The following is a 27,745-nucleotide window of genomic DNA, read 5'->3' as shown; positions in this document are numbered from 1 at the left end:
AGAGAGCGAGAAAGAGAGTTGGTGAGTTTGCGAGTTTGCCGTTAAAAGGTTTTACTGACTTTTTCCTCAAAATCTGCTGTGCAACATATATAGCTGTATTTAGGGGATCGTAATGAACAAAATAAGGCACGGTGTATAAAAGACACCTCAGATTGTACCGTTGCAACACCGATACATACACAGGTGTGTGTGTGTGTGTGTGTGTGTGTGTTGTGTGGAGTATTTATTATTTCATCAGCTCCTTCACTGAACTCGGCTCCGATAGACTGGAGAGGGCCGGCTGACTTTTTGGCGGCGGTCCAACTGAGTGAACCTCCACATATATAATAAGGCAGTGAAAACTTTCCAGCGGAGCAAATGTTTTTCAAACTGTAATGTGAGCAAAGCAATTAGGGTTGCAGTTTGTTTCGAAAAGGAAACGCATGAGCTGTCTGTGGCTTTGCTTCCTCTTCATCCAGGCAGTCTGCTGTTGACCCAGCATGGTGCGTCTCCTGTTTAAGCCCTGGCACCCACTTACGACGAGTCTGGTTCATGGCATTGCTTGAATAGATGTGCCTCTATCAGTAGGATGCTGTGTCAGGAGCAGATGACAGAATATGTATGAGCTGAGTTGATGACATCATTGTAGCAGCGGTTTGAGAATAATTATTACCTGTTAGGTATGATGACCATACATATTGATACCTTTACCGCAACCTCAAAACGGTGTGTTGTTTACTTTGGACGTAACATTAAAGCACTACCGCTCTACAAAATGCACAATGTTGTGTTGATAAATGTTTTTTGTAGTGTAGCGCTATAATAATCGTTATAAATCTGAACTTTTCATACATTTGATATCTTTTCTTCCTGCATGTTTCCCCCCAAAGTGTAGACTGTAATTTACACTCCACATGAACACATTTTATTGAGATTATTGCATCATGTCAGCAAATACCAAGACAAGATAACTCCATCGATGAGATGAGACAGCTTTCGGTTTGAAATGCTTCCCTTTTGTGATCGCCCTTTGGATATTAACGAATAATTTGCAGTAAACCAGTTTCCTGTGTTAAAGACATTTGCACTTCCTGCGCAAACTCTCAGAATCTTGATTTCCACGTGTCATTTGTCAAAATCTGTTAAAGAGGAAGCTTTTGCAGTTTAATGCATGTAGAAGTCTTACAATGGCCTTTGACTTTCATTTCTGTTGGGATGTATTTTTTGAGTCATTTAACCTCTACAGACACACACACACACACACACACACACACACACACACACACACACACACACACACACACACACACACACACACACACACACACACAGGACTGAACATTATGCTTCTGTAGGAAGTGATTATACTGTCTGTTTCCTGTCCATGTTTTTAGCAGTTATGAAGCAGTTGGGTAGAGCGGCAACGTTCATGTAGTATGCGGTCGGTGGCGAGCTGACAAGATGTAGTGGCACATTGCATTGTGGAGTATTTTATGCTGCTGGATTCATGAGTGAGACATGAGGAAATATGTATCAGCACTGGTAAAATAGTAAGTACGAACACATTTGATGAATAATGCATGTTCATTTTGTTTTTAACTCTACGTAAATCATAGAAAGTGTAATTTGTTTTGGTGTGTGGATTTGTTTTGGCTGGTGTTTTATCAGGAGAGGGTTTATAACGGCTTTTTTTTCATTCAACTGATCTGAATACACTAAATCGCTGTAGATGTTCTACTTTTAGTCTGTATTTACTCTATTTATCGACACTACGTTAATGTTTTTTTTTTTTTTAAAATGTGCATGATTCTGCTTTTGACCCATTATGTCGATTCCTTTCCAATCGAGACGATAATTTGTAAAGATATGTACAGTGTGTTGCTTTCTCAGTATCTAAAATAAACAACACAAATCTAAAGCTGTGTTTTGTTGTTTTACTGGCAGCATAACTTGTAACGGTCACAGAGGAAAACAAGACACTTTGTGTTCATGTTAACAGGCAGCAAGGCCACATCAGGGTGAATCCCCACTTCAGCTCATCACCCTCATAGTTTTTTTTTTCTCTCTTATTTTTTTAATCAGTTTTTCATCATACTGGCGTCTACTTGTAGCTTTCAGGAAGTGGTTAACCTTGATGGAGGATGGTAGCGATGTCTACAATGGCTCACAAAGCTAATGGAAAATTGAGACTGCAACCCATGCTCATCATTTCCGCCATATTTCATATCAGTCATTTCGATACCAATAGAGAAATTGACCTCTTTTCTCATAGAGGTACATTTGTCCCCTTTTCTGAACCTTTAAGGCATCATCTGGATCGAATGTGTGTGTCAAAAAAAGGAAGAAAATGGAGCAATTATGAGAATGACACTGCTTTTCACTTTGATGCGAACCACAGAGTGTTTGGTAGAACATGCATCTGATTTTATTTACACTTGACAGGGAATGGAAACGCGAGACAAGGAAACAGCTTTTTAGCGCTTGGTTGCTTGGTACTTACGGCACTTTAATTATGACACCAAAATGCATCTCCGTGCACTTTGCGGTGGCGCATCAGACCAATGCTCACTTTCGATTGTCAGCGTATCCATCAAAGAATTTACTGGAAGTGTAGCGCTGCGTCAAACTACTTCCACCTTTTATTTGCGCATGTATTCATTACACTACCACGTAGTTAAAGTTTGTGGCTGATATCCTTACGAACAATGTTCATGTCTCTCCCTGTCTCCTCACTCAGGACGTTTACTGCTGCTGAAGGATGATGATGACGATGCTGATGATGATGATGGGAGGATGCCACGGCCCAAGGTGCAGCCCTAGCTAGAATCAGACTTTCTCCCCCAACTTCACCCCTCCACCATAACATCCTCCACTGCCGTCCCTCCGCCCCGGCGCCATGGCCAACCATCTGGAGCTGATCCAGGAGCTGCAGCAGCTCGACAAAGTGCCCAGTCTGGAGAGGCTGCGGGCGGCCCAGAAGCGGCGCACCCAGCAGCTGAAGAGATGGGCCGTTTACGAGAAGGAGATGCAAAGCAAGAAGCGAAAGGCTGACAAGAAGGGACGCAACGCCAGCAACTTCCAGCAGGAGTCCAAGAGGCACGTGTCGTTTGCCGCCAGCGTGGCTCTTCTGGAGGCATCGGCCAGGAATGATCCAGATGAAGGTAAGGGCAGCGAAGACGATTCATGATGTGTACAAATTAGAAAATAGAAGTGTGGATTTGTGGGGAAATGTACTCGGTTAAGTGAAAAGGATAAATTACACAGAGGCTCTTAACATGTCATCGATGGACACGCAACATTTTAACCGGCGTGGATTTATTGTCATTGTAACGAGGCAACACACTGAAAATATGTGCCTGGGTTTTCGTTTAAATGCTCGGAGTCAAACCCAGCACAGAGCTCAGTGATGCCACATTTGAATAATTACTCTAATTTCAGCCTCACCTCACTACTTCAGCTGGATATGAGAATGCCAAGGTCAGGAAAACGATTAGATGCGCCTGCCCACTTAAACTGCCAGTGGAAGTCACTCCGTTGGAGTTGAATTTGTTCTGCTAGGAGACTGTTTTCTCATTGTGAAATAATGTAGTTGTCACACTGAGATGAAACTCTGCCAGTCTTTTTAATTAAAATTCATACGGATGGTGCCCCCCTATTTGGAGATATTAATTGTTTTCCTCCAGCACAAATGGTACTGTGGCAGTGCTAACAGTGAGCCAGTGATGCAGGAATGATAACAGGCTCCTTATCATTCCGATACAACATCTAATTTAACTTCCCTTTAACTCTAAATTAGATTGAGCTCTTTTTTTGTATCATAACCAATACAGCTAATGGCTGTACTACTGTACATTATTTGCTTGTGCAAGCTGTAATTACAGATATGGGAAAAGGCTGATGTACATGAATCCTCACAGAGCGGACGCAGCCCTGCACTGCGTATACACGTACAGTGTGTGTGTACATGCACACGTAGAGGCTTCGGCTGGAGTTTTATCATGTGGTCCCTAAATAAAGATCTGATGAAAACCAGCAGGCGCTAATAGGATATCACCGTTTTGGGTAAAAAAAAAAAAAGAGAAGAAGCTCTTTCTATGTTGCTGTTGTTGCTAATTCTGCTGGTGCTGTCTCATTAGACACGGAGAGAGGTGGTGTTAGAGAGGTTTTGCAAACAGTTTGAATAGCTTTAAAAGGGATTTTTTTGTCGTATGCTGCTTTGCTGAGTTGGTGTTGGTGTTCATGTGATTCTTTAGTTTGAGAAACTGCACAAGGTGGCCGGGAACATGCAACATCTACTCATGTACCGTCAGTTCTAAGGAAATATGTACTTCCAGGAATCATCCGAAATATATATTATGTATTCGAGGTCAGATTTAAATGTGGTCAAAGCATTAAGTCATTAGGGAATTGTGCAAATGAAAGCTTTTGTGTGCCATTTTTCCAGTAAGGAGAGGGCAGACTGTCACAACACAGGAAGCAATAGGTTGTCCCTATTAGAGCTTTATTTTTACACATTTTGTATGCCACTCTGCTCCTCGAGTGTCCATATTTTCCGACTAAAATTAAAATAATTAGCATGATTTAAGAGTACCTCGACTGGTGTTTGTCCGGCCAAATGATATAAGACATTACATTTTAATGTGAGGGCAGGGTTTCGCATACTGAAACAGCTGAATGAATAATGAATAGATGGTTATACCACTAGACTGCTTCTGTGGATGTGCATTAATCCAACATTGTGCAGTAAACTTGCTTTATAGTTATAGTCGTATACAGACTTGTATATATTAACATTTCCATGACATTTTGTAGAGACATTCATGTTCCCCAGAGGATGAATCCTAATGATTTTGGCTAGCCTGGCTTTTCATCGACTAAAATATTTCAAAAACTAATGGATGAATTATCATGAACTTTGACATTTCTTTCCCCCTCAAAACAAATTGTAATAACTTGGTTGATCCTGAGTTTTTTTCTTGCACCATCATTAAAATTTGTCCAGAACTTTTGTTTTTTTTACCTCAACCTCACGATGTTTAGTGCTACAAACTGAATCTTAGTATGCAAGATTGTTCAACTAAGATGGTTAACATGCTAAATGTTATACCTCCTACATGTTAGCATCATTATAAGCATGACTTGAGACTCTGCCTACTTTTTAGTTGCTGTATATATATTCCAACATGTACGCAACATAATTTTAGTCTGTGACGTAAATAAATAAGTTGTTAGTTTTCAGCACGACTGTGTTCACATTTGATGTGATTTTCTGAGTGAACTCACCAGTCAGTGTGCAGCATCGGACACACTGTGAGTAGCTTTCTTTGCTTTAGTTTGAGAAGCGCTGATAACTGGCTCGCAGAAGCCTTGTCAGTTCTCTGTACTGCTGACAGTGCCATGGGCGAAGAAATGTTTGCCGACAGTGCTGCTTAATGAGGGTGACCATGAAAGAGGCAGAGAGATAAAAAGCAAGGGACAGGTTGTAGTGTTGCCCACACAGCTCCAGTGGCAGCTGGCTAGCTCTGGAGCCTGATAATCTCCGCTCTCATTCCCTCTGGTCGCCGGATGCTCGATCAAGCATCGTGACTGCATGCTGCTCAATGCACACTGCTCACAGGCTCTGGGCTTCCTCTGCAAAAAAAAATATTATGTGACAGTGTCATTTGTTCTCTTGTGCAGTCATTTCAAAGAGGGTTATGTAAAGGCAGACACGGAAATTGGGAATGTGTATCGTGGTGGAAATGAGTTGTAGCATCTTAGGAATACAGGACATCAGCACTGACATTCGCATTCAGATTGATTTTCATAAATTACACGTTATTTCGAACCCTAATTCTCAACAATAGCGACTAGCAAAGCTGGCATGAGCAGTGGAAGCTTACAGATGTGTTTTTCAAAGGAATAAAAGTCACTTCTTTTTCATGAAAGCGAAAGGAAGATAGAGAGAGGTAAAATCCACAACACAGAGAGACTGAGATTGACTTTGACCTGAGGCTGCCTCAGACTTAATAAAATGAGAGGTTGGATTGGCTGGACTGACTCCTGCTTAATCCCAGATTGGTTGGATCGAGTGAGATGTTTCTTGTGATTCTTTCACTGCTCTCTCGTCTGCGTGGTTGCAGTCAGAGCATCGCTGTGTTGACTGGAGGGCTTGTGTGCGAGCACACACTGAGAAATGTGTGCGTGTTCATCGTGCATGCATGTTTTGTAGATGGAGTATTTTGTTGTACTTTGTATGCTCTACTGTCTCAGGAGCAGCCATTGCTGTTACTAAAACTAGGATTTGTGAATGCGTATATTTATATGCGTGTGTTTTAAGTGTGTGTGTTCGTTTGCGTGCACATTTTCGAATGTGTGTCGAGCTACAACGTCTCTGTCATTACAACATCTTCACTGGAGGCTGTGGCAGCAGGCTCAGTGGGCCGTGAGGAGATGCAGATATAGCAAAGGAGCAGAGGACGCAATGTGTGTACTCGGGCTGAAGATGTGTTGTCGTGAGAGGGAGAATATGTGATTATTCTATGGACTTTTCAGTGTGTGTGTGTTTTCATAGAGAAGGGTCTGTATGTGTGCTGCTAGCTTGGAGACGCATTGAAGAGGCTTTGATCCGAGGAAGAATACAAAGGAGGAAACAGTAACTGGGAGAGGATTGGATGGAAAGAGATGCATCCTGATTCTGTGTCCATTTCTCTGCCCTCCGGCTGCCACCATCCTGAACCCTCTGCCCCATCACTGTGATGAGGGTTGATGGCTGTGAGTTATTGCGGAGAACCTTCGTGTCTCTCTGTGCAGCTTCCTGACCATTGAGACTGATAGATTTTCTTCTCCCCAGAGAGTAGCTATCCTGCAGAGAAGCAGCAATGAGGGTCAGAAAGGACAGTCATTACACGCGCGCACACACACACACACACACACACACACACACACACACACACACACACACACACACACACACACACACACACACACACCTGACGTTCCTTTTTAGCACTGCTGTGCTATCCGATGCAGTTGTCAAACAACTCTGATGTCAATGAAGAGTTCAGACCCTGTGGGGTAAAAAAAAAAAAACCTGTAGTGTGCAAAAAGGTCAAACTTGACAAACGTTACATGCACGTCACATGAAATAACCGTTGAGAAACCTAACAGTTCCATTCACGTTAATGGCAATTGGCTTTCATACCCAGATTGACTTGCCAAGCTGCTCAGTATATTCAAGGCAAGGCATTAGGTGAAGTTAATGTCAACATTTGGAGACCTTTATCTGACTGAAAGTGGAGGAAAAGTAACATGGATGAAAACATGCTTCAGATATTCTACCTGCTTTTTAAAGTGTCCTTGAGTAAGACACCGAACACTCAGCTACTCCAGATTGATCACCGGAGAAGCACTTCTGAATGACTTGCCACCTCAACAGCTTCACAGCTTAATATGCAATGTTCCCTTTCAAGGCAATGTATTTGTTAACTTGTGTGCTTCTCTTTTCATGTTGAGTTTCCCTAGTTATAAAATATAAAACATTTTCTATCTTAATTTTATAGTATTCAGACTGTATTTAATGTAATTTCTTGTAAAAGCAAAAGTGCAGCACACTGTCAAACTTCAAGTTGATATTTGATGTTTTCATCAAGCATTTTATCTAACAAGTTACAGCAGGAACATTGTTTAATATGCACAAATTATGAACAACCAATCCAAGGGATGAAGCACATCAGGTGTCCACAGAATGAAGATAATAAACAGACCCCTGCTAAGGGGCTGAATCATATATTTTTGTTTTCATCTTGTTTTACTTTACTTAATTTAACTTATTTCTTTGCTGCAGCTCTTAGCTGGCATTTCTTATAATCATACTATTCATGATTATGCAATAAATTATTCTGATTCTGATTTGTTTCTGTTGTCAGTTCAACCTAAATTATTACAAATGATTACAAATGTAATGTCAAAAGTGTAAAATACAAAGTCATCTGTGCAAAAACAACCTAAAATCAGTTTGTTAAACTTCACAAACCTCCTTTATGGTTGAGATTGTTTTTACTAGAAGTCTGGTGTGACGATGTGATAATGTGTTTTAGCCCTGCATATACTCCCTCTGTGTTTTCAAAGCGCAGTGTGTTTTCTACCTCTGGACTCTATTTATTCACCAACTCGCGTGGCAACACCCAGCTTGCTAATTACCAGTTATTCCACACCAAAAATCATGACTTGGACCTCGATGTTTGAGAAGCCACACTTTACATTTTCCATTTTTGGCCTTGTGGCTCACTGTTGGTTCACCACCTTTTTTTCTTCTTCCATGTCATCACCATATAAATGCAGAGGAGGCATAACTCTAGATTTTAGAATAGGAAAATATCTCCAGCAGCGAGTATTGCCTCTTGGAAAGAGAACTTGCAAATTGGTGTGTCTTCTTCCCTCACCCTCCTCTCTTTCTAGTTATTTGTGTGCAAATTAGGTCTCGGAGGAGCTTTTGTCTTCTTCTGCTGTCTTATTAGAGTGGTAAGGCCTTCTCCTTCGAGGCCTTACAGAGATAGGCTTAGCTGCTCTCAGGCATATGGTTAGCAACAGAGTAGCATTAAAGGGACACACAGGAGCAGAGTGAAAAGACAATGAGTGCAACAAAAATACATCACATCGGATGCAACTGGTTGTCAAAATAACACTGACCTTTAACAAGCTCCTCTCATGGAGTTTGGTGAGAAATGATGAGATTGAAAAGCACACCTTTGTATCGGTGACCTTTGACCCCTTTTCTCAATGAATGTACAGTATATAATGGAAGTACTTAAATCTTGTAGTAAGTAAAAGTAGCAAAATCACAGTGTATAAAGAGTCTTTCACAAGTGCAACACATGCATTTATGTGTTTCCTTAAGTATAAGTACAAAAGTATTAGCGTTAATATCAATATCAATATACTTAAAGTACCAAAAGTAGAAGTACTCATCATCCAGGATAGGTCATTTCAGAATTATGTATATTTCATTATTAGATTATCATTATTGTTGCAGTAGTGTGTTCAACGTTTTCAAGTTGAAACGGGTAAAGATGGAGCTTATTATTTTTTTTGACTGTAGTTTGTGAATTCCTCCAAGCATCAATAAAGTTGTATTGATTTCCAGAAAATGGCATCATAATCGCTGTTAATTACGTTTAGTTTTATCCATCTGATCCGGCAAAGTAACTGAAGTTATAAAATAAGTATTGTGTAGTAAAAGGTACATTAAAATTACTTTAAAAAAAAAAGAAAAAAAGAAACTGACATTCCTTTTGAATTTTGATTTGCTTGTGTTAACACACCAAACCAACAGGTTGAACGTGGCAAACATTGCCCTAAAGTTGTGTGAGTATGCATCAACATGTTGGCGTTGCCATCGTGAGACTGATAGCATGTGTATGTTAGCATTTAGCTCAAAGCAACACTGTACAGCCTCACGAGCAGCCATCAGACTGTCGACTCTTAGTCTTGTTGAATAATGTTACAAACTTTCTGTTTCATTAAAACTGGGCGTGGAAACAAAATAAACCTGGCGGTGACATTTAATAGACAAAGAAATGTCTATAGTAGTTAATGAAATGTTTCTGCTCCTGTCTGTTCTGGCTCCACGACACACCGAGACACCGCATAATGTCTCATTACTTTCCAAAGAGATTCTCTTGTTTTTATTGGGAGTGATGCATTTACAACTTTTGGTTGAAAGCACTCAATAAAAGTCCCTTTAGACAAGAAGGAGTGAAGGAACAAAGGAATGTAAAATAAAGTAACATCACAGAGCAGCACATTAAACAAACCGGCGTCCGCTGCCATTAACGAGAGAGATGAGCTGAATAAAGGTCAAAATATTAAAATCAAACAGTGCAGTTCATCAATAATGTAGGTTGCTTTGCATCAATATCAGTGTTATTGCGCTCTGTGTTAGTTTGCAACGATAATGTCGGACCAACACCAAAGATAATTGCTAAACTTCAAACGGTTTTCACTTGCAGACACAAAAGGATGGACTTTTCCACCAGATTTAGCAGCCTATAAAGTTCACCTAAAGCTTCTTTCAAATGCCTTCAGATACTGGAAAACATTTGGCCATGAGGGCCACGAGAGGCCTACAATGTCTTCTGAGAGTTGTTTGATATGTTTGGTGAACGAGCCGTGACCTATTTCTAAACTATCTTGACACACAGACATGTGATCAACCTCTATTATGCCCGAGGTCTTTAAAAAGCCCCTGATGTTTAAAGCAAGAGATGTTTTTGCTCAGCAATAACTAGCGATCCGTTACAGGAGGTTGTTTACCTACATGCTCAGCTAAGCTGATGTGACCTCTGACCTTTGACAACTGTAGTGTAAGCTGTCCTGTCTCTCTCTAGCGTCATGTGTCTTAACTCAAATCACAACAAGGCAGAGCACCGAGTTGGGACTCGGAGGGTGTGTGCATAGATCTCTAAAAATGAAGTGTCTGCTAATGAAAGTAGCTCTGGGAGCCAAATGCACTGCAGCTTGAGACGACACATGCGCAGCATTGAGAAAACAATGCTGCAAGGTCAGACAACACAAACACACAAAGACAGGTCGAACCCCCGGATGATTCTCCAGGGATGCATTTCGATGTGAGGTCCCGTGACGGAGGAAGTTGTATGTGTGCAGACTGAAAAGCCCTCTGAGGCAAATTTCTGAGTTGTAATTTTTGGCTCTATAAAATAAATTTGATTGACTTGGAGATATGGCAGTTATTTAGTATCAACCTTGAAACCTTTTTTGCATAATTCCTAATTTAAAAAAAAAAAATCCTTTTGTATGTTTTCTTAAGTCGCAGTTAAGCATTCAGGGCCACCGTAAAATCTACTTTTTATAAAGTACTTTTTGTGTTTTTGTTTTGGGCATGTACAATTTAACTGGAGCTGAAACAATTAGTTGATTATTCACTTCGTCAATTTGGATATTTGATTCATCATCTAAGTAATTTCTTGAGCAAAAAGGCCAAAGAGTTATTGACTTTAAAAAAAAGTAAATAATAAACTGAATCTTTGTGCTTTATTTAGACACTTGGTTGAACAAAGCTATTGTAGCATTTGTCTTATTGGCTCAATGTTTTCTGATATTTTATGAACTGAATAATTACTTGATTCACTTTTAAATATACAATGCAGATTAATCCATAGTGAAAATAATATCTAGTGGCAGCTCTAAGTTATACCTCCCACTTGATACATGCATATGATCACTGACCGAAGGACTTCAGTAATAACGTTTGATTTTACAAAGCAGTGACTTTCAAACAGTTTGCTGTGCTTTGAGCTCAGATGGGCACTGAGATCTGAGACTCAAATCTCAGTTGGATTTATCAAGCAAATATTCAGCATTAAGTGTGTTTAATCTGCAGACCTTGTAAACCTCCACATGGCTCTTTCTGGATGTTTTATTCATTCCATCATCAGCTTGAAGATGAGTGCGACCGTTTTTGTACCACTTCTGAGTTTTTCCTGGTGCCAAAATGAAGCCGCTTCACTTACGGCTCCATCAAGGTTCCTCCACCGCCGGCTCTTCACATATTTGCTTGTTCCTCTTGTGCGATCACCATTGATTGGACATTTCCAAGCAGTTAATTACTTAAGTGGGATTTGGCACTTCCTGCTCCGAGCAGGACCACGACAATGACGACGTTAAGAGCTCCAGATAAAATGTGTCATTGTGAACGCTTCTGCGATTAAGAGCACTAGTCTTACTCTCCTGACGTCCGTGGATGGTAGAAACTGTTTTTATCGAGCAGGCTGCCGTCCTCACCATTGCTGCTGTTAATATTGACATTCTTGTATCTTTGCTTGCCTGTCTTTGTGATTATGGCGGTTTTCAGGCACCCTCCAGGTCCAACAACACTCCTTTTCTCTGCCTGCGGGTGTTGCTGCCCTGCCTGGCACACACTGGCACTGCTGTCTCCTCCCCGCTGCCATGCAGGTTCACGTGCCCGAGCAGACGGAACTGACTCATCCCGGTCATGTAACATCATTTGGGATTTAAAAAAGAAAAAGAAGTACAAATACAAAAGTGGAAGCAGTGTGATTGGTTGAAGTATGAACAGTGTGTGGAGTGCGAATGTGTGTGATATTGTGGTTGGGGTTGCTGCAGTCAGTGGACGCAGCCGTTGGGCCGTGCATTGGGCCGTGATGTCATCAGGATTTTGGCTCTTTTTGCTTCCTAATTGAACATGTTTCTCTGCTGTGTAGCTGTTACACAGCGACAAAGGGTCATTTATTGAACGTCAGCACTTCACTGACTATCCCTGCTTCCTTGTGTTCTCTAGTTTCAGTACAGCCCTCATTTTCTTCTCTTCATGGCCGTGTCTTTTTGCTGCATTAGTCTTTTTTGCTCTTCAAATTGCTCACTTATAGCCAGATTGTTATTGTTATTATTCACTGTGGTCTCGAGTGAACAGTTCTGCACTTGAAGCGGGAGTCTTCCAACCAGCTTTCTGAGACCTCCTCCTTCTCCTCCTCCCCGTCTCCACATCAGTTAAATATCCTAGGAGAGCCCCGACTCTCAAGTTAACTCCTATTTCCATGGTAACTGAAGCTGACGGCGAGAGGTCCAGGCAGCCGTGGCCCAGAGCTGCTCAGCTGCAAAGACATAAATTGTGCATCATCATTGCTGCTGCTGCTGCTGCACAGGATAGTATGTGGGGGATAGGGGATGTGGCCGCTGGGCTAACTCGACCTCGAGGAAATCGGTCACGGGTTGAAGTGAATAGTGTCATTCAAATCAAAGTCGAGAGATATTAAGAACGTTGTGTGAAAAAAAAAGGGAAAGAAAGAGCTTAATGTTATGATTTTTAGATGATTAACAAAACGGGGTAGATGCACTACATGTTGACACATTTACAGATGTAAAGGGTTCTTTATTTCAGCCAAGGTGAAATAACATACACTGTGTCAGATGTGTTCGATGAATAATAAATAATCTTTTGTAGATAACTTTTACTTTTTTGGAAATAACTGCCTTGTGGAAAAAAGTGCTGAAACAAATGGTAGGCTCTAAGGTCCCTACGAGTTGAATTAATAATGCTATTAAGACTATTACTAGTAATAAAAAGGAGTTATAGAGACGCTCCTCTAAAGACAAAAAACGGCAAGCGACGAATCACTGTAACCATAACAACGTCACCATTTTAACCCAAACTACAATACTCATAAACATAAACAAGTCACGTTTGTGCCTAAACCAATTTAACGGAAAGAGATAATTTTTTCCATTTTGGGAGGCACAGACAAACACAATGCTTGTCAATGTAATATTTGTGTCACTTATTTTTGGAAGACTTGTTGCTGTTATGCAATGCAAATGACAGACATTTTATATACATGGTATGAGACATACAATGGCAACAATGGACCCGAGCAGCAGACGCCTCCATCGACAGGACTGCAGGAACTTTTCTTTTTGTTTCTAAATGGCAGGAAAAAAGTTACAGTGAATTTGACATTGTAACAAGCATTAGTTAGCTCACTTAATTAGATTATGCAGACAGGGAAAGCGTTTATGTTTTTGAAGCCCCGCCCGCTGGTGCCAGTCGGACTTGATCCACTGCTGCCAATCCCCGGGTTGCCTATTCAGCACCTCACTGCTCCCCCTCTCTTTCTAAACTACCTCACATCTTCCAGTGCCTCTCCACCTTCCCACCTACCCCCCAACTCATAGTGAATAAAAAAAGCCCCCCTCCACCATAGACTAAATCCCACAGTAGGATTATGGATTATCCAACAAGGATTAGACCTCACCAAACCAGGACAGCGTGTTTCATTAACAGCAGTAAGATTGATCATCTTAAACCTGAGAGCTGCAGTGAGTGACCTTTTTAATGGTATGTGATGAAACTCCAGAAACACCTGCGGATTGAGAGCATGAAGTTAATGAAGAGTGAATTTTAAAATGTTTTGATTAACCCTGAAAAAAAAAAACTGCCCTGGAGCTAAAGAGATTTGACAATTATGGTATTAAATGAACAAGTAAATGTTTTGATTGAGACATTTGAGGACGGGAAAACATGTATTGCTTTTGTTACTTATACATTTTGAAAACTAGACATGGATAGATTTGATAACGTTTTTAAATGCCGTTACAGCAAGCAGATTAAATGCTAGACTCCGATTTGATAAAATACCAATAATAACCTCGGCCCAACTGTCTGCCATCTTTGTCAGATAATACTGGAGCTATAAAATCCAAATGGGGGCAGTGGAGCGCAGCTGAGCTGGGATGAACAAATGGCAACTGCTGCAGCTGCCCGAGGGCTTGTCAGTCAAGACTGAAAATATACAACCCTACCTTTTTATAAGCCTCAGATACCCTCAGTGGAACAATTTTCAAAATTGCCACCAAGACACATAGAAGAAGTATAATTAGTTATTGCGAATTGATATATTGTGGTTTCTGAATTTCCTTCAGTACTGTCGGAGTGTTTAGTAAAGGAACTGCATATGAAGATGGCTTCAAGAGTATTTATGTAGCATTGTACTTTTATAACATGATAAGACTCACAAGGACAGTTAAAAGAAAATATCAGAATTCATGTAGTATGTTTATAATTTATATATTTTTTTATCTGTATTTCTTCTTACTTAGCTTACTTCTTTGTTAGCCATAGCTCACAATGCAATTTGACCACAGACTGTTCAGGTAGAGATTTGAGTGTGTTATGCTAGCTGCGGCTAATGTAGCCTCAATGAGCTAACCCTAAGGAGAGAGGAGGAGCGGGCTCTTGTTTCATCTCCACATAAAAAAAATTTAAATTAATTTTACAACTTGTCGTCTTCAACCCCAAACACTGCGTCAATTGACATATGAGTCATTTAATGAGATTTCGTCTGACTCCCTCTATACTCACAATAATACTTTTAAAGTCTTTTTTAAGCCTATATTTCACAAGACCATAACCCGGTGTGACTCAGGTCTTCATGTTGGGTTTGAGCTCTGTTTTATTTGTCATTACATTTTCTTCCCTTCATCTCAGTTACTCCCCGGCCGGCTGTTTACTTTTTATTCCCCCTCCATTTCACTATAAATCGGTGTAAGCTTGCCATCTTAATACTCTTTTGTACGCATACTGGAACTAATTGATGGAGCACTGTTGCTTAATCCAGAGTATTACTGAGACAAACAATACTGATGCTTGTCTCCAAACTTTATGCGGCACTCCTTTCTTTTACTCCTGTAGATCATAAACATGTACAGACTTGAACTGCTTTTGAAACATTTGGGTTAATACATTGGATAGAAAGTTTATTGATCCTGTTTGATATCATATAAAAGCTGAAACAAGCTGTTTAAACTCAATTATAAGAGCTAATGTGGTATTTTAGGGCAGCTTGGCTTCATGTTTGGAAGATTGCAACAGAGGGGAAGCGTTTTAATTTAAATGTTTGGTAAAATGGGTGTTTTTTTTAATGTGTTTTGCCTCTTTCCATCTGGTTCTCTACCTGATGTGACTCTGCACTGATATGACACATTATGAAGCCTGGATTGGTTCCTATTCTCAGTGTCTCCCAGGACAGCTGCTACAATAAATGAATAGTAAATGTTGATCCTCTTTATTTATATTTTACATACATTTCATGGGGATGAGTGGCTGTCCTGAAACCGCAAGGTACATGGTTTGATCCCTGGTCTCTCCACAGTTTATTGTCACCAAAGTCACGGTGGCATGAAGTGAGTTCACCAGAAAAAGACATAATCATGGCTTTGCAGTCATGCGCAAAGGTCCTGTAAATTTTTGTAACTTGTTCAAGTGATATTGTGTACACTCTGATTTGAGTACATATTCTCCAGCCAAACCAAATTGTTTTCCTGATAATTAATCTTGGTTTCTTTATAATGCTTTTAATACAAAACAGATTTTTTTTTTTTACAGGGCTAGTACAAAGCCATCAAAATAATCCATGAAAATTAGATATGAGTTGACATATAATTAGACTACGTCCTCTGCATTGTGGAGGTTGGTTTATGGCGTTTATGGCTCGATACACATTGTCTTTTTAATTGTTCACAGTACTTTTTTTTCATACGCCCTCCTTTCAGAGAATAATGTGTTGAGCATAAGCGCTTTTGTGCGTGCTTGGAGCATGTGCGTCATCTGTGGAGGCTCAACAAAGCTTTAGGAGAACTTGCTACATTCAGCAATTTTTGATTTTTAATCTTCTCTTGGGTACGAAACACAAAAACAAAAACATTGGGTATTGATGCTATTTTATGGCCCTACCATAGCGATATGAACATCTGACAGATGAATGTTTTTTCACTTTCATCACATTCAGCTTCATGTAAAACGCTGTCCAGGGGAACATCCTTCATCGTGATGTCTTACAAGCAACGTGCAACATCATCTATTACGGCACATTTTCTTTCATCCATCACCATCTGATGCAGACTTCTTCTGCTTCTTCTTCTTCTTCTTCTTGACTCCTTTCCGTGGCAGTCATCAGTCTCCTTGCCATAGCAGAATGCTTTTTTAAAGCCATGTTCATATAGATTTCTTCTTTTTTTTTCAATGACAGTTTGACCCTCAGGTGACACGGTGTTAACAGGACTAGTTATTTTCTCAAAATCCTTGGCTTGAACTGGGCTCTTAATACCACTGCTGATGGTGTTAAAAAGTATAGATTTTTCCTTTATGGATCTCCGAGAGCAGGACTAAAGTCAGAGAACGTGCGACCGTGGCGCACTGGTGAGCAGGGGGTCGTCCTTCAATCAGAGGATCGGCGGTTCGATCCTCTGCCCCGCCAGCCAGCGTCGATGTGTCCTTGAGCAAGACCCTAAATTGCTCTCGTAGCTGTGACTACGTTGTATGACAGTTAGATAGTCCCTGATGTGGCACCTTGCATGTCAGCTCCTCTCATTATTGTGTGAATAATTCCTATGTAAAGTGTCTTTGAGTATTCAGAAAAGCGCTATATAAACTCAAACGATTATTATTATTATAAAACATGTAAAGATCTTCCTCGTACTGTTCGATTAAGGAACATCTCGAGACATATAGGGCAGTTAGGGGAGTTTGCTGAATTTGATGTAGCACACGCATAAGAGACCACAGTACTAATAAACTAAGTCAAGATACAAAGGCCTTTGCATGAGGCCCAATATCTATGATTTATTCATATCAAGAAGATGGGGAATGATCTTATTTTGTAAAGTTTATTAAAAAGGCTATTTGTGAATGCTTTCAGTGTGATCTTTGACTTAATTAGTTTGAATATACTTTAACAGCGCTGCCTCAAAGCTTAAAAGGAACCCTGGCAGTGTGATATGGAAATAAACTAATAATAATCTCCATTACTTGAGATGAGATGTATGAACCTGGAGTTAATCCGATGATGGGAGCGTTGTCTCTTCATGTTTCTTCAAAGTGGCAGCTGATGTTTGTGAACCACAAGACGACATCCAGGATTCGTCAGCGTGCGCACAAAGTCACCTGAAGGATTTGTCTTCGCTTTTGGAGCGAGTTCCCATCATCTTTCCAAATTGAGCGCTGAGTTCACTGGAGCATGTTATGTTTATTCTATTTCAGCGTTAATTTGCTCGCGGTGACCCAGAGACAACCTGCTGCATCCCAACACACAGTGTGTCGTGTCTTCCAATTGCTTTCCGCGCTGTGCCGTCTAACTACATCTGTTAAAGCAGTGTAACATACAATTAAAGTTTCTTAACAGCTCATCATGTGGAGGATAATTATAACACACACTGGAATGCTAATTATATCAATGATCTCCTCTCCCCACGTCCTACTAAAACCAATGTCATTCAGCTGCTGCTTATGGCGGTGCCAAGCGGCCTACTTTCTGCTCAGCCGACAGGAAAGCAAGGACGGCTACCTTGCCCGAAGAGCGTTTTGAATGTAATTATGCTATTTTCTGTGAACCACTGCACTGATATGTTTTGGGCCATTTGACTGCTCTAAGATTAAAGGGTCTAATTTTTAGGAAATGATGCACACTGATGAATATGTGTGCTCCATCAGCCGTTCCACATTTGTAGCCAACGAGTGAAAAACGAATGAAACAGGGTCGTGGCACGATGACCAGAATTAATACTCGCAATTTTTTGGATCAATTACCTCAGAATTGCGAACTGAGGGAGAAATGTTCAAATAGCAGTCTGGCCTTTTAGCTCGTTCATGTCTTTAAATACTGAAAAAGAGCCAAATGTAACACTGTAAATCATCTCAGATCATCAACTGAATGTACTGCTGCACATGAGATGTATTCATTTAAAGACAACGTCCAATTTCTTGTCATTATTTTTAGATCCTTCAGTAAAGCCTCTTTTCTGGCAAAAAAATATATAACATCACACAAAATAGTTAAAATGTTTTGATAGAAGTTACAGTTTAATTCGATAATAATAAATATAGGCATGGTGCAGGTTAATATCCATTTTGGCCCCTTTATATCCAACTAGAATTACCTTGAATGAACTGTTATCTTACCAAAAATAAAGTTTGTTTCCATTTATTTTGTAAAAATTGTAATGAAAGCACCTAAATGAAATCAGTGCTAATGTCAGCAAGCTAGGCTAAGTAGCTTCCAGCCTCCAATTGACACACAAACTTAACAACATGCTGCGTTTAAATGTTTTGCTTACATCTTAAAGCTGGTTGGCATCTCACCCCGATTGTTCACAGTACTTTTCTTTCGGCAATCCGAAAATAGCTTCATCCATCTTTTGAAAAAGAGAAAAATATTCACTAAAGTGAGGCAAATTCAAATTTCAATTTGACCTTTTATCTCAACAAACTCTCTGGGAGCAGCTGGAAGTGCACCACCCGTCTCTGTGTTTACTTGGACCCATTTGTATGCTTTATAGTCGCCCGTGTGGAATCTGACCTCTCACCAGCATATCACTGTTCCAGAGGGATTATAAACCACAGTGACATTTTAGGTCTATTACATAAACCATTTTCTCATTGGTATCACCTAACCTGTGAGATTTAAGGGATTCTATGACAGCTCTCACTGTTGTCTCTTCAAGCAAAGAGAGATTCTCTGGAAATAACATCAATTCTCCACTTCTGTGTCTGATCCCACCCTCTCGTATTACAATCTTTACTTGATCCTCACTTCACCGGCCGTTCCCCCTTATCAACGATCACTGGCAGTGAGATATGAGCCTCCAGGGGGATCGGTACGAGTCAGCATCCTGAGCTAAACCCTGACAATAAGAGCATGCACATGTCTGTATTAACTGTACTGTTCATCATCTGACAAAAAGGGTCTCTTTTCAAAGACACATGCACATGTTATGTGCTGATATGATCGCCTGAACATGCGTGCTTGCAATATGCTGCAATGTGAGGCTTCCACATCAATTATCTGTCAGGGATTTCCTGAACAGTAGGAAATGAGTAGGCTCATAAAATTCATTCTGAAATGAACTCTGAGAGATCCACATCTGTGTTGCTGCAGACGGAAGGTTAAAGTACTCGTACAAGCGACTCAATCTCACATTGTGAGCTGGTATGATTTATGAGAACTGTGTTTTTAAGCGGTGTGATGGATGACACCTTGAACCAGGCTTTGAAAGGCACAATTATTTTTAAATTCAATCTCAGTGGGTTCAGTTCCTTTCGTTTTACGCCTGTCAATAAACATGAATACAGCATTACAGACGGATGAAGTATTGAATGTTAAACAAATAACATTGTTTGATGTGGATCCATAACCACAGCTGACGCCTCAAATCCATGTTGTGTGAATTTTTTGTCAGAAGCTTTATGGAAACTTTCTGTCCAATTAGGACAGCAGGACATAACATCAGCATATTGATGTTGCATATGATATTGAAATCTTTTTTTAAAATATACATTTAAATCCCTTTTGCGATGAATGTTCTTTAAGTGTAAAGTAAGATGTTAACTCAAATTTTCATGATCTTATTTTGTTAAGAAACATTCCATCAAGGAGCCTAAAATTCTGTTACTTGTAGGTGACGGGGGAAAATAACATTCATATCGTAAATTAAATTAAGACACAATTTGCATTTTATCAATGGCATAATTGCAATGACAAAGTACTTTGTTTTGAACGTGCAGCAGCTTTGTTTTGAGCCTCTGACTCATTTTTTCTCAATAGCTCATGGTGTCGTATATGTCTATACCTTGAATACAAAAATAAATACAAAATGTAGCACTTTAGTAGCACTTAAACAGCACGTACTTATAGCACTTTGTGGTTTGGCTTTCTTGAGGAAATTGTACTTTTTTGATTCTTGTTGACTTTGTACTCATGGCTGAGTGCACTCATTGTAAGTCGCTTTGGATAAAAGCATCAGCTAAATGAAATGTAATGTCATTTTCTCAAACTGAAAGTAAAAAAACACAATTTCTCAGAAAAAAATCTAAAATAATTGAACCTGGTGGCCGTAACATACGCCTATAGGGTTGTTACATTATCCGGGAGAGTCCTCTGTTTCTATGATCGGTAACATTGAAGATATCACTGAAAACATGATGAAATGAAACAAGTGGAAAATAGGGTAGTTTGCACCAAACAAAGCCTCCTGAAAAACCTCAACTTCAGTATCATTTTTAATCTTTTCCTAATCTGAGTGCAGACGTACATCACACCTGACTTGTCTAACACAAACTGTATTATTTAAAGATGCGTTAAAGGACCTCAAGTGAATATTATTCACACCGGATTACTTTTCTGGCATTGCTGAAAACAAAAAGTAAATAAAATGACCAGAAACAATGATTTAAAAACCATCAGTGACCTTTAAGATCTTCTCTGGTGGCAATCTGCTTTCGTCTGTAAATCAGCATCCAAAGTGTAAAATACCAGCTTAGGTGTGCACTGCAGTAAAGAGGATTTACAGTTTTAATAAGAGCCGACATGGAAAAACTATAGAAATGTACAATCTATTAGTATTCATGATATTCATGAACCTGGCTCCACTTGAGGAGAACACATTACGGTTTGTGAATAACTTCTTATCAATAATCAGAGTTCAGGAAACGTATGACCTAAATAACTCCTGTGTAGTCAAAGTTCATTCACTTGGGATTTGTTTCCATCTCTGACACACACACACACACACACACACACACACACACGCACACACACACACACACACACACTGAGATAACAGGAAGGAAGGGTGGGTCTCATGCGCTGTTGTTTGTTGATGTATCTTTTATCTTTTGGGAAACATCTCGTCCAGATCCATCTCCTCCCTCGATGGGAATTCATGGGACCTGCCCAGGAAGACATGCATGAGATTTCTGCAGCGTTGTGTTACCGCAGTAGCGGTAGATAATCACCATGGTGACCCCTTCGATGTAATGGATTGCTTTTTAAAGATTTTTGTGTTTGCGTGTGTGTGTTTGTGTGTCTGCTCGGCCCCGTTGGGTGGTGCTGCAGACAGATAGGAATCGCATTCATGCGTTGTGTCGCCAGCGCCGACTCTATTTTACTTCCTCCCCTCTTGTTCTCTGCCTCTCTTTGTACCAGTGTATATATCTGCCTGTGTGATGTCGCACAACATTTTATCCCTGGCATTTCCCTGTCGGGGTTTGTATGATATATTCTCTGAGATCCCTTTTCCTTTTATCATAAAACTCATATGCCACGGGTGAGATAAAAGTAAAGAAGTCGCTCATTTTCAAGTGCCGTTGGTCATTAAGTAGGAGTCTGTGCTGCTAATGAGACATGCAAGATGAGAAATAACATCATCTATGCATGAAAAAGGACTTTTACTTAGAAATAACTACTTCACCACTGAAAATTCATTCATTTATCAACCAGAAATGCCAAAAATTGAAAATCGAGGGTTGGCAATGTCTGTCATTGTGACTGAAATATCTTAACAACTAATGGATGAAAGCTGTGCATCTTATTAATTGGACATCTTGGACACGTATGGTCCCAGAGGATGAATCCTAATGACTATGTGAGCCTCTAATAATGTCATTCCACGACTATTTTGGTCAAAATATGCTTAAAACACTTGATATGGCACAAACAAACCCTTTACATTCTGTTCAGAAGCAAATATTTACTGAATCGCAGCATACATCTTTCAGTGAACATCCTTTTGAGAAACAAGCAAACCTAAATATTTAGCAAGGTTACCATGAATCACAAGAAAGTACATATATAAAATGCAACATAGTTTAAGTCTGTTCTTTCTTACAGGGTAATTTCCTGTATTTTTAAATCATGCTCTATTTCACTGCTCCACCATGACAAGTGTATTGATAAAACAAAAATAAACATAATTCCACTTTTAGTCTCACCGTTCATTCACATTCTGCTCAAACAGTCTGCTCTTTGAAATATAAAAACAACAAACTATAACTGTAAAACAATTAATTTTTTGTTCCCACTGACCTGAACAGGAAGTGACAGCATTAAGACACTGTATCATCGAAGTGTGCAGAAACAGCCATCCAGTCTACTAAGAAAACTCAGTTTGTATCTGTTTGTAATAATGGCTGCTCGCTCTTAATTCCTTTAGAAAGGAATAAAGAACATTAAAGATTATGTGACGTCTTTCAGCAAAGAGAAATTGATCCTGAATTTGCCTCAGCAGTGATGCATTTGTATGCGTCACAGTGTGCATCACTGTATGAACCGATAAAGGAGGCCATCATCATTACACACACACACACACACACACACACACACACACACACACACACACACACACACACACACTCTCTATCTATCGTCCCGTTCACACATCACCTTCACGTAGCTGCTGCAGGGTATTACATAAAAGGCAGAACATTTGAATTTCATAAGCACTTTATTGAACATTGTTTACACAAATGGGTTCAAACAGCCCAAAGATTGAAAAACAAAAAGAAATATTCCACCCGGACATGAAAAAAAAAGAATCAAGCGACACAACACAATATAAAATATGCATTAAAGAAACCAAATAAAACAACAGAAATATTCATGAATGTTAAACGAGTCAAGTCGCTGCTTTTCTTCTTCGAGCTGTTTAAACGCCTCTCTGCCGCTCTCTTTCGTTCACATCTCTCTGGTCTTCGAATACATCTCAACTTAAATCTATTTCATCTCAACTAATGCATCGGCGCAACACCCCGTCACACAGAAAAAAGCAATTCAGCACCAATGCATATATTTTAGTGCATCTCCACCAAGAAATCTATGAAATCTCAAGCTGTTGATGGCGGCGAGTGTGTCTGTGCCGCATGCAGGTTCATCTGGTTTTTAATTGTATGATTTCCGGGCTGAAGAGCAGAGTTATCTGACTTCTGCCTCCGTCAGCAGCATCAGACACAGTGGTCGCCTTTTGATGACAAAAAGTATTTCAACATTCCTGTATGTGTTGAATCTAAACACACACAAACCATCACTGAAGGGTCTCATATGTGAATGAGAAACAACGCCAAAACAATCACGTCTTGTGCGCACACACACACACACACACAGACACACAGACACACATACACACATACACACACACACAGACACACATACACATATACTTCTGCGCAGCGGTAATTAATGGAGATGAAGAGCTGTGTGTTCCTGAGGGTGAAGTGAACAGAGACACTGGAGCATTTATCTGCTGCTGCTGCGTCATTCATGCTGATGTTTTGTACTTTCCCAAAACTGTATTGTGAAAACGGGATTTTTTTTTTTTTAATTGTGCCAAAATATAGAGCTTTCTTAAAGCTGAAAGCAACGGAGCTGATGGACAATTTTACTTTAGCTTTTTTTCACTGTAAGCTTTTCCAGAGCAGGATTTGTGATTATTTGTACTTTTGGTGCGTAGTTTTTGTGTCAGTGGGATGTCTGATCGTTTGGACTTGAAGTTTAACCTCATCCAGATCCTCACAACCGTTCTGGCACTTCAGAGGTAACAACTGTAGAAATACTGCAACCATTTTATTTTCTTTATCTTTTGGACAAAATCGGTTTGGCTCGACAGAATCACAAGTTGTTTCACTTGACTCGACACTGATCTACTGTGTGCACAAATCCCATCTCCAGTTTGTCTGGAATTTCTTGATAAACGTCTCTATTTAAGTGGATTTCATTTAGACTTCTGTAGAAAGGTCAGATGATGTTCTCACTTCAATCGAACCGCACTACGACACCCTTGGCAATGATCAGAGACCATCTCTTGAAAGCCAGTCATCCGACATGCAAACAATTGCATCTGACGTTTACACACTGTTTAATTCAGTTCTTTCTCTTTTGCTCTTGCATCTATAGAGAGGCAAAAAAACACCACCCTCCAAACTGGTCTTTCATCTTTCAACTCTTCATTCTTTTTTGTCAATACAACCCCATTAACTCAGTTTCAGCATGTTACAAAATCCAAAGCTTGACAGATCTGCTGTATGAAAAGATATATCGAGACAGGTTTTTAATCAAATCTGACGTTATCTGGTGTATTTGATGTACAATCTTTGATCATGACCACTGTCTACACATCTTAAACAATATAGCTAGCTAAAAAGGTTGCAATGTGTCCACACTTTGGCATGTATGTGGTCTTTGGTGTGTATGATGATGTCATTAACATGTGCACATGCATGCATTCAATTCAATACCAACATATTTTCATGACCCCATACATTTAATTAATTTACATTTGGTTTTATCAAATTGTTTCAAAAGGTTTTTCTTCTCAGTTGGCACCTAAACCTTTTTATTTTAAGTTGTATTTTTTTTTTACAGACATCAGTTGTTGGCTATTTAAGATAATAATGTGGTCTTTATTTGGCTGTTATTTCTGTTTTGGGTTGTTTAGTAAGTTCATTCATTTAGTTGCTTCTGTGTGAAGTGAGATGTCTTTAGAAGTGTCACAGGACATCAGATGTGAGCAGCGCGTTGGGAAAGTAGAAGACTCAAGGTTGTAATTGCTGTCTAAAGAGCTTCAACTAAGTACTAAGTTAAGGGCCTGAATACTGATGTCAATGTGATAGAGTTAGAGTTGTTGTTCTCAAAATAAGATAGCGTGAAAGTGTCTGAATGAACGCAATTTAAATTTTAAAAAAGAGCTGCCTGAGTTGCAGCAAACATTGTGGTAAAATCCTTTCAGTGCTTGCTCTTGGAGTTCCTCATAGAGCAGTAACTTACTTGCTGATTCATGCTTTTCTTATACTTATATTACAAATAAATTCACAAGCCACTGCACTTATTGAACGTCACAAAACGACTTTCCTTTGGCCTCCTCGGGGCATCAGGAAATACAAGTAATACAATCAGTTATTCTCAGAAAACCTTGTGCTTGATGCAACAAAATAGTGTTATTTATTTGCACATTTCAAGCCAATTTAAATCCAAATATAATCTCCCTGGGCAGCTCAATATGACATTTAGAAAGTCCCTTGAAGATTTTGAATACACAAAAAAAAAAAGCCTCAGTTTGTAATTACAAGAAAATCCCAGATGAGACGGCTCGTGTTGGCTGTGAGCGTGATGCGGGTCCTGTAGTTCCTCTGAGATGTGTTTACAATCAAGCCTCCACTGTTCATGGACTAAACACTCCAGATACACATTGCAGAGCAGAGGTGGAGTGTGACGTATATTGGATGCAGTCAGACGATGTTTGCACTCTATAACCTTGAGTCTAATTCTCTCAGCACTCACTGTAATATGTCCCTTCCCCCCCCGCTCACCTCTTACAGGAGTGAGCGAACAGGGAAGGTAGCAACAGCTGCTCCATTTATTCCAGCGTCCTCAGCTTTAAAAGGCAACTGATGGTTTAAGATGCTCCTGCGTACATGGTCGTGATAATACAAAACAAAATTGTTCGGGCAAAGACGAACATCATAGTTGGATGTTGACAGCGATGCTTGTCAGAAGCTTAATTGAGGTCTAATGGCTGCAGGATTCAGGAAGTGGGATAATGGAGTTAGACGAGCGATGGCTGCATTTCCATCAATCTACTTTACTGTTGAAAAAGCACTCCCTCTGCCATGTTCGCTGGATTGCACAATGTGTTTCTCTAACGACCAGCTGCCATTATCGTGAAACAGCACTAACATTTAACTCTCACTTAGAGGAAACTCGTGCAACACGCGGCCAGTGTGCATTCATACTTACCTATCTAATGGTCATTCTTTATTCATATACGTCTTGTTGTCAGCACCTCCCGGCCTTGTTTTGGGTATAGCTGTCACATAAAATGCAGTTCATATTTTGGGCACGCCTCTCGAAGCAAAGTGAAGCAAAGTAAAGTACCTCTCAAAGTACCTGCTCATGTGTCCTTTACTACAGAATGGGTTTGCATTTTGGCATTGGTGTATTATTTAGTGTGTGTGAAAAGCTTTTTCAATGGATCATACAGTGTAAGGATTATCCGTGTGTAGGAACACTATATTTGAATTGTGCACGAACCAGCACAGTTTGTATTTCAAACAAGAGCTCAGTTCAACTCCGATTTACTCACTGAAGTCTCTGCACGGCGGCGTCTCATTGTCCATCTGACAGAAGCCGCCGTGCCCGAACACCAAATTAATCCATTCAACAGGCTGCGTAATGACTCTCGTTTCATTTGTGCTTCATGGCCACAACCGCAGTGAGTTTTTTCTTATTTGTGACATCCATTTTGTGGGTTTGGCCTAAGTGCTGCCAAAACGCATGGCGGCCTCCACTTAATAAGATGATGCTTTATACGTTCCCTGAACGCATCCTGTGTAGAGAGACTGACACGGGACTGAAGCTGCTGCTCTGCTAATAATCTCCTTTCATATTCAAAGAGATCCAGTTTTCGAAAATGTCCTTCTTACAAATGTCCGAACCTCATAATGTTTAAGTTGCATCATACAGCCTTAGTCTGTCAAATTAAATCAACGTGTTGTATGTTAATAATAATGTGAAACATTAATGTCTGTACTGTATCTTATCTGTTGTGTTTCTCCAACCTTTCTCCAGAGTGTGCAGCCCTTTGATTTTTTGTTGTTGTACTTAAAACGTGCGGCGTATCTACTTCATGTTTTATGTGACTGTCTGAGGGACAGATGTGATAATTATCATCCCAAATCTCTCTCATCTCTCTTTCAGTGTCACAACCTGATTTATCCACTCGCTCCGTTTTTTTGTGTGTCTCTGTGAGACAAAGGCAGATGGCAGCTCTGCCAAAAACAGGGGATAATACTGCCGTGGATAGGAGCCCTGTGTGCCACTGCCACTTCCTGCTCAGGCCAGCAGGTTTAGCGGTCTTAGCAGTCGGGCAGCTGTCCAGTGTGCAGCCTGTGATAGCTGATATGTTTCTGAATTAGGGTCCGGGCAGAGCTTTTATCTTTTAGGACTATGAGGCAGACAAACAGTGGTAATCCCAAGCATCGTTACATCATCCTCCATCGCCCTCCCCTCGCCATCACCCAACATTCATCCATATTTTTTTTCAAGGTCAGTTGGGTAACATCTGGGCAGAGCTGATCATTTGAGAGATTGGAATTCCTGCAAGGGATGCATCACGACCACGCCGTGGGATTAATGGATTGCAGATTGATTGGCGATGTCACTGGGTTAGGGTTAAGTAAAGGAGCGCCTGCAGCCTGTTTGAGCGATGAAGATTCATGTTTCATTTTCCCGTACATCGCAATCTTTCTGAAATTTGACCTTGACGCACGCAACACAAATGTCTCGTAACTTGTGAAAGCAAACTGAATATCGTTCAATTATTTGCTACAAAATAGTATTTAACTGCAGGTGAAGCAGTGACTCAAGCCAACTGAGGGAAATCCTGTATCTGAAATATACAAATTCTCTCGTAATTCTATTCTTCCACTGAT

At 40.1% G+C, this 27,745-nt stretch overlaps 1 protein-coding gene across 2 annotated transcripts in view; it reads left to right on the top strand.

Moving 5' to 3' along the window:
- ppp1r16b (protein phosphatase 1, regulatory subunit 16B) overlaps window positions 1-27,745 on the top strand; it is a 74,901-nt gene that overhangs the window by 21,720 nt on the left and 25,436 nt on the right. For both annotated transcript variants that reach the window (XM_068595234.1, XM_068595235.1), the window contains one exon: window positions 2,717-3,140. In XM_068595234.1, the coding sequence (XP_068451335.1) occupies window positions 2,876-3,140 (265 nt within the window). In that variant the 5' untranslated portion in view covers window positions 2,717-2,875. The remainder of the gene's footprint in view (window positions 1-2,716; window positions 3,141-27,745) is intronic.

The sequence above is a fragment of the Clinocottus analis genome, unplaced genomic scaffold, assembly GCF_023055335.1.
Source record: "Clinocottus analis isolate CAN_PGR_092001 unplaced genomic scaffold, fCliAna1.0.p SCAF_3, whole genome shotgun sequence".
Taxonomy (NCBI): domain Eukaryota; kingdom Metazoa; phylum Chordata; class Actinopteri; order Perciformes; family Cottidae; genus Clinocottus; species Clinocottus analis.
This window is presented reverse-complemented; position numbering and strand designations above follow the sequence as displayed.